This window comes from Paramisgurnus dabryanus, chromosome 4, assembly GCF_030506205.2.
Source record: "Paramisgurnus dabryanus chromosome 4, PD_genome_1.1, whole genome shotgun sequence".
Taxonomy (NCBI): domain Eukaryota; kingdom Metazoa; phylum Chordata; class Actinopteri; order Cypriniformes; family Cobitidae; genus Paramisgurnus; species Paramisgurnus dabryanus.
This window is the reverse complement of record NC_133340.1, coordinates 33857538-33865433: the sequence shown is the minus strand read 5'-3', so window position 1 is coordinate 33865433 and position 7896 is coordinate 33857538. Positions and strand designations below refer to the sequence as shown.

The 7896-nt window shown below is 36.8% G+C and overlaps 1 protein-coding gene across 1 annotated transcript; it reads left to right on the top strand.

Moving 5' to 3' along the window:
- The first annotated feature begins 2351 nt into the window (after positions 1-2351).
- Positions 2352-7879, top strand: smcr8b (Smith-Magenis syndrome chromosome region, candidate 8b). The gene is made up of 3 exons (XM_065254288.2): positions 2352-2492; positions 3680-6261; positions 7254-7879. The coding sequence occupies exons 2-3, from the start codon at positions 3701-3703 to the stop codon at positions 7666-7668; spliced, it is 2976 nt and encodes a 991-aa protein (XP_065110360.1). The 5' UTR covers positions 2352-2492; positions 3680-3700; the 3' UTR covers positions 7669-7879.
- Positions 7880-7896: the final 17 nt, after the last annotated feature.

Below are 7896 nucleotides of genomic sequence, written 5' to 3'. Positions count from 1 at the left end.
ATGGTCTAATCAGATTTGATGGATTATGCTAAGATATGCTAAAAGTGCTAGCACCAGACCCGAAGATCAGCTGAATGGATTCCAAAAAGGTAAAATTCAAATGTTTAACTCTAGGGCAGCTGGAAAATGAGCCTGTTTTCAAAAAAGTGGAGTCATCTTTTGTTACAGTGCAAAAATAAGGCTTTAAGATATTCTGGGTTGCCATTTTGTTTTATGCGACACACAAAATTCAATATGATTTGATATTGTTTACATCAAACCAATCAGGTAAAGTTTGACTACATGTAAGACTGAGCTATGGTATAGTTTTCTCAAATAAATAAATGACTTTAAATTTCAGGTTGTTGTGCACACAAAGCTTAAGAATTGCACAAACCGCTTCAATTACACTTTAACATTTTTGTGTTCCACTAGAAACCGATTTGAGTGAACCATTCTTTTAAACAGACGTGTAAGAGAATACCTTTGTGTTATTGCCATTAGGTATTTTTGAAACCGATTGTTATTTTGAAGTGATGACACTATATAAGAGCATTTGCGATGAGTGATGTGAGCAACAATTGCTTTAACTGCAACACTTATCTAGATACCTTTTAAAAGTTGCTTGGATTTAAATATAAAAGAGAAGAAACTTTGAAGAGTACAAATAATACATGTGGTACGCTCTCAAATAAAGGGTACCAAAGATGTACATATTAGTACCTCTTAAAAAATACATATTGATACCTCAAAGATAACATCTCTATACTTAAATGCTACAAATTAGGACTTTTAAAGGGTACAGCCCCAGTTTTGTACCTTTATTTCTGCCAGTGTAAGCATCATCTTTAAACACAAGATTTTTGTTCAGTTATTTAGCTTTTTCAGTGATGGTTTTATTCATGGATAACGTAAAGCTTTGTTGACTTTTGATTTCTCAAAGACAAAAAAACAATACTTTGACTGCCTTATTTAATGCTTTTTGGTCTTGTATACTTTTCCATTTAGGAAGTGGGTAAAACTACTGAAAATGGTGTTTTGCATAATGTTTATGTATGTGTAGGTGCACTTGGTTTAAACTTTACTATAAGGTGCAGAGTTTGGACATGCTTCTACCAATAATTGTAGTGAATCTATAGATTCTGTTGTTGTCAGTCAATTCCTTGCACTTTACAAATATCAACAACATTGTTTACTGCTTGCTCATTTTAGCTTAATGAGCAGAAATGGGGTAAATAACAAAATATCTCTCAACTAAATAAAAGCAATAATTACAAGTTCATATATGCACACCCTGACCAGCTTATGATAACCGACAAATTTGGTTAAAAGGCAGTAAAATGGTATTTATTGATGGATTTGTTAAACTATGTATGCATTCAATTATTTGTAATAGGGTTGTGTATTTTAATAAAGAGATATTGTTGACAAGGTGTTACTTGCTTATGTAGTATCTGATCAGGCTCGTAAACACAATAGACTTTGAGACCCAATAATCAAAAACTGACAAATTGTCCCCCGCCAATATTTAATATTCTTAATATGCACACATATAGCACTGCTGAATGTTTTGGTCCAATGATGTTCAAGGTGGTGTTATTTTTAACTCAAGTATAGGGTCAAAAAGGGACAGACCCAAACCGTTAGGTTGTATTTTAACCTAGGCTGGTTTGTTTTAATCCATTGTTGGGTCAAATGGAAAAATTTTGAGGCGGTTTCCCAGACAGGGTTTAGATTAATTCAGGACTAGGCCTGTGTTATATTAGGACATTTAAGCAGTTTAATAAAAAAAACTACCGATGTGCATCTTGAGACAAAGCAATGGCACTGGTTATTTTAAATGGTTATTTTTACCAAGTGGCTGGGTTGAAAATAAACCAGCATATTATTAAAGTGTAGTATTTTTAAAAGATTAAAATGAGTTTGGTTAATGTGTCCAGATGAAGAGCTATTGAGATAATAAATGTTTATTACAGTTACTGTATTTACATTCTGCTATGAGTTATATATTAATATAATTAAAGATTATTTAAGGTCAAGAAGAGTTTTATTGGGATGTGTTGTCATTTAGTTACTTCATCCTACCTTTGTACCCCTGTTTGTGAAATCCAGGTTGAAGTCTCATAATCTAATGATCATATTACGAGCATCAAAGTTTGATTTCAATGATCTTAGGCAATATTAATGTCAACATTATATTTTCACTGAATATTCTTTACATTATAATTTTTTATAGAAACAGTAAATGTCTGTATGTGTCTATATGTCAAATACCGCGGTAATGTTTAATTACTGTAAATGTAATGAATGCGGGTTAAGGCGGAAACATTGCGCTGGTTATAATCACACCCCCTAAGCAGTGGTGTCACATGGCCAACTATGGCAAAGGCTGCTTAGTTTACTTCTCTGTGACAAGCGCTTTAATGTTTGTTTACTTCTTCTAAATAACGAACTGAATTAACGCGTCGCTGACCCGCCGCATTACCGCGAACACCCGGCTACTTCATTGATAAGTATGTACTGTATATTGATCTCAATGGATTAACTTACTTGTTTTTAAACGACATTGACTTTTTCTTGCAATGACATGATCTGTCATGTTTTATGCGTATCTTTTTAAAATAATTGCGAATTGGATCATATTCTGTTTTTGTGGTTATATTTACACGTGAAGTGTCCAAATTAGTGCGCACTGGCTGAGTCACTGGACATAAAGTACGTACTAAAACTTGACCGGTAAACACTGGATAACAGACTTGACATGAGTAACATACTTATTAAAGTGAACGTGCCTGCTTCAGGGGTGTAAAGTATTTACGTTATAGTTTTATTTTATACAAATGTATAGTTTGTTTTTTCAAGTATTGAATACTGTAATTTACTCTTTTACATTTAAAGCAAATATAAGCTTTATTTGATTTTAGATAATTGTCAAATCTAGTAAATATGTATTTTCGTCTTACTAAAATAATCTCAGGTAAAAATTTGTATACTTGAATACAAGCAAGTACATTTTTTTTTTTTTGATAAATAAAAGTGTAAAATGTACACACTATAAATATACTTATTAAACGAATAGTACTTCTTTAGTACTTAGTGTACTTCTATAAGTGTCTTTATTACTTAAAGAAGTACACTAAACAACATTAATACTTTTTATAGTAATATATTTTCAGTGTATTGAAATAAATAGTGTCTCAAATGAGCACTACTAAGTACACTTAAGATTAAACGGTTTCTATACAAAATTAGTGCCTGAAAATAGTATACTATTATTTATTACTTTTCCACCTGGCTTTACATGTTAGACCTGTCAAATCTAGTACAAAAATGTATTTTCGTCTTAATAAAAAAATCTTACTCTTTACCATTGCTGAAGGTAAAAAAAATTAATTGAAAGTGACTTAAGTTTAGTAAAAATAGCTAAATACGATGACACTACATCTAAAGTTTAATAATTTAACATTTGGTGTGTCCTAAAGCATTTGTCAGGACAGGTAGCTGTCCAGATATGTGCATTATAGTTAATGTTAAAAAGGTTTCAGTTTTATTTATAGTAAAATGTTTACATTTTTAATACGTGCGTTTTCATTTCAAGAATGTATTTAGCTTGGCAGTTTAACATTTGAGTTCATTTTGATACAAAACTTGTAGTTGATTGTAATTTTTATGTACTCTTTACACCCCTGGCTGGTTTCAGATCAATACATTATTTACCACCATGATTGGTTCTCCAGATTTGGTAGCCTTTACTAAAGAGCCGGATTTCAGGGAAGTAAGCAGAGACCCATTAGCACTTCCTGAGGAACTGTCTGTTCCCACTTATGCTGTTGACACCACACCATGGTCTAAGATATCCACTGCAAAATTCAAAAAAGACTTTATCCTGTTATCCGAGTTTTCTGAGCAAGTCGGCCCCCAGCCTTTGCTTACAGTTCCTCATGAAACCAAAGCTTGTGGGACGTTTGACCTTAACCACTTCTCGCTCCGAATCATGTCGGTGGACTATCAGACCTCCCTTACCGGCTCAGGGAATATGTCCACTAAACTGAACTTTGTGGAGGACTCCAAAGTAGTTTTAGGGGATTCCAAGGAAGGAGTGTTTGCATACGTCCAGCACTTTACCCTGTATGACCTGGAGGCTCGAGGGTTCGTGCGACCTTTCTGCCTCGCCTACGTGTCGTCCGGTGAGAATAAAATCATACAGCAATTTCAGCGGCTTTCTGCCGAGTTCTCCAAAGTTTCAGAATGTCTGAAAACTGGGAATAGGAAGAACTTTGCGAAGGAACTTGAAGGCAAACTAAGAGATTTAGAGTATACAAGAGCTGTTTTATTTCAAGAGAAGGAGAGAGAGAATGTAAATAACTCATCTGTTAAATACACCAATGAAAGGGAATGGACATTAAAAGGTGTACCTATAGAGAGAGATACAGAGGATGAGAAACTTAATGAAAATTTACTGTTACACAAAAGTGAAGTGAAATTAGAAGAGGAAGATGGATGTGGACACTTAAAAGAGAAAGTAGGGACACAAAATTGTACATTAAAGTATGAAAGTGAGAACGCCTCAAATAACAGGTCTGTTATGCCCAACAATATTAAAGTGGAAGAGATAACGGGCGACAATGAGATGGAGGACAAGCAGAAGAAAGATTACTCCTCAATGCTACTAACTAAAACAACTGAGTTGGTCAATGTGGAGAAATGTATTCAGGAACATAAAAGCCTTCTGAAACAAGTCATCTTCTACCCCACAAGGAAGCTCAGAAACTCTGAGTTCTCACCTTATGAACCAGATGACCTTCCTCAGTCTCTGGAGCCTGTCCTTGATGATACTAGACTGCATGGTCAGCTTACCAGGCCAGTACCAGAATGCAGTGTCTTTCACATGAACACACCCCTACATTCTCCAAAGCTGATTAACACCACTGTATGTAGGCAATTTGACGGGCGCTTGAAAACTCTTGAGGAGTTGTGTGATGAGTACTTCCACCAACAGGCGCTACTGCAATTGCACTCCATTGAACGAACTTTCAGAGGAGATGGAAGCCACATCTACGCAAACCAACTTTGCCAAAACCTACTCCCCAAGCTCAAATCCACAAACTTTTTGTTTGAGGACACTTACTTGGAAGAGACTGACAATGCTTCATCAATCCGTCAAGCATCTTTTCTTCCAACACCCACAATACTTAGTGAACCGGTGAGTCTTGAGTCATATGCTTCCTGTGTTGAAATGGTCCCAATCAAACTGGAGCTGGGAGTTGTAACTTTATCAAGTACCTTAAATAGTCCTTTAAATGATAACTTAACTCTGTCACCTGAAGGCTCCACAGCACAGACTGAAATTGAAGATAAGGGAGGCACCAGCGTTTTGGCACCAGATTGTGATAATTCCCAAGATGCAGAATATGTTGCGGGTGTAATGAAGACCAGCATTAGTAGTGGAGACAGTATTGAAGTCTTAGGAACAGAAAAGTCCTTCAGATCACAAGGTTCAAATATACCCAGCAATACACCACTGCCGAAACCTCTACCTATCTGTACCACAGCAGCAATGGAGGGTCTAAGGCAGGGCAGGGTACCCACAAGGCGGACGATCAGTGGAGACAGCATTGAGATACTTAGTACAACAGACTCAATGCTACCAGAAGACCTGCATGCTTTATACTCATGTGTTATTGATGAGGAAAGTCCAGAGCAAGACACAGAGGAGACAGACATGTCTCAAAACCAAAAGGACAAGCAAGTCGAGTGCGCTTCCATTGTTGGAAATACAATTCCTGGAACTTTTGTTAATGAGCCACATGGTTGTCCTCTTGTTACTCTAACCCCACCAGACCCGGCCATGATGTTTCCTGATGAGCGTCACGCATCATGTACCCCTCTTTCCTTGTTAGAGGAGCCTTGTCGGACATTACGGGATGATTTATCAGACTGCTTTAGTTTTCGCAGCACCATTGCCTCAGATTGCACCTTCTCCACTTGCACTCAGGGAGATAAAAAAGACGGTGGGACAAGACAGAGATGCAGCAAAGTAGGACGGGCAGGATTAAAGTTCCTGCGACAATTTCCGTTTGCAGTACACGCAGTCTTTAGCCTTTTGAGCGGACGAACGCTGGTGGTGCTCGGCAATGAGGAAGCTACAGTAAGACGAATTGTTACGGGATTGTCTGTCTACACCCCACATGCAGGACGATACAGGGAGAGTGTTCAACCTTGGGTTTCAACACCACTGCAGCTTACCGACCTGCTTAACTGGAAACTTGTCGGATATAACAGGTAACCATTTACCAATGTGTAACACTTCCCTATGCAGATTAATATGCTCTAATGTACCTCGCAAAATCTTGACAAACTGATTATATTTGGGTAGGATGCAACTTAAAGAGCAGGGTTAAGTATCACTTGCATACAGAATTGCCATTTATTTCTTTGTCAAGTGGCAAAAATGCAGATGATGTTCAAAAAGGGGGAATTTACTTAGGACATACTCATAAAACGTAGGTCTGGTCACTAGGTCTGTTTCCTTTACCCTTCAAATTATGCAAATTAAAAGTGCACCCAATGGAAACACAGCAATTTTGCATAATCTCAAATATATCGTAAAGTTTTTACATTTGGGTGAGGTGGTTGTTCAGGCCATTCGAAAAAAAGGAATATATCGCAAAACTCCAATGGGAACAAAAGGCTTGTTCGACTTCATGCAGCTACGCTAGAACTGACGGGCGGATGACGTCAAAGTACCACGAGTTCAATTCGAGAAACCACATGGAGGAGTCTAATTTCGACTCGCTCTCGTTGTACTTTAACGTCATCCGCCTGCAAGTTCTAACAGAACCACATGAAGTAGAACAAGCCTAATATTTCCACATTTACAGACCACCTGACGTGCGCAAGTGTATTACATGATCATTCTTTAGACATGGCGCAGTATATTTGATTGGAGGACAAACAGAATAGGTGCGAACCAACAATCGCATGACATCAAAATACTGCGAGCAATTTAGGAGTTGACTCAAATGAAGTCAAATACACCTGTCGCCATGCTTTAGCAGCATAACATTGGTTAATGGAACGTTTTTTCGTAAGTTTTTTGACATTTATAAAATAACACAACAGTTTTGCGTAAATCTAATGGAAACAGCTACTGTTAAAATTGCAGAAATTAAAAACACAAATTTTCATTTAAAAATAATAATTATTCATTTTTCATCAGCAAGGTTATTCAAATATATAATATTCTTACAATAATGTGTTAATTTCCTTTCTAGGATGTGCTGTGTCACTCCAGGTTTGCCTCACAGTCTGGGCCGTTATAGCCGATACATAAGCGTTCTAGATGTGGATCAGAAGACACTACGATGTCCAACATATAGTGGTACTCTTATCAATCAGCTAGTGGATCCAAGAAGCCACATCATACGAGGGATCACCTATTTCTTGTTTGTTCACAGTGTGTTAGGCAACCTGGTTGCCAAAGCGTTTCTCTCAACGTTCTCGCATGATATTCACACTTCCAGTATGCCTGGTAAGAATACACAGACAGCGTGCGGTCATGACGAACTTCACAGAGATGACAAAAAAATCCTCAACTATTTATCGGAGCTTATCAAACTGGATTTTATAGAAGCTCCACCCAATGTCCTACGATTTAGCTACAACACAAACTCAGTATTCAAACTCTAAAAAAAAACACTCAAGTCTGGTTTGATTTCTTGCAAACACATTTTGTTTGGCACATTTTTGACAGTAAAGTCTGTGCATTTTTTTGCATGCAAAATATTTACTAAAACATATAATACTCATGCCAGTTTATGTTGTGAGCCATTTGGTATCCATACCAAACCAATACTGAATATCTATGTATTAATAAAAACTGTGTTGTTTGTGATGTTTTCATTCTTGATATGTTTA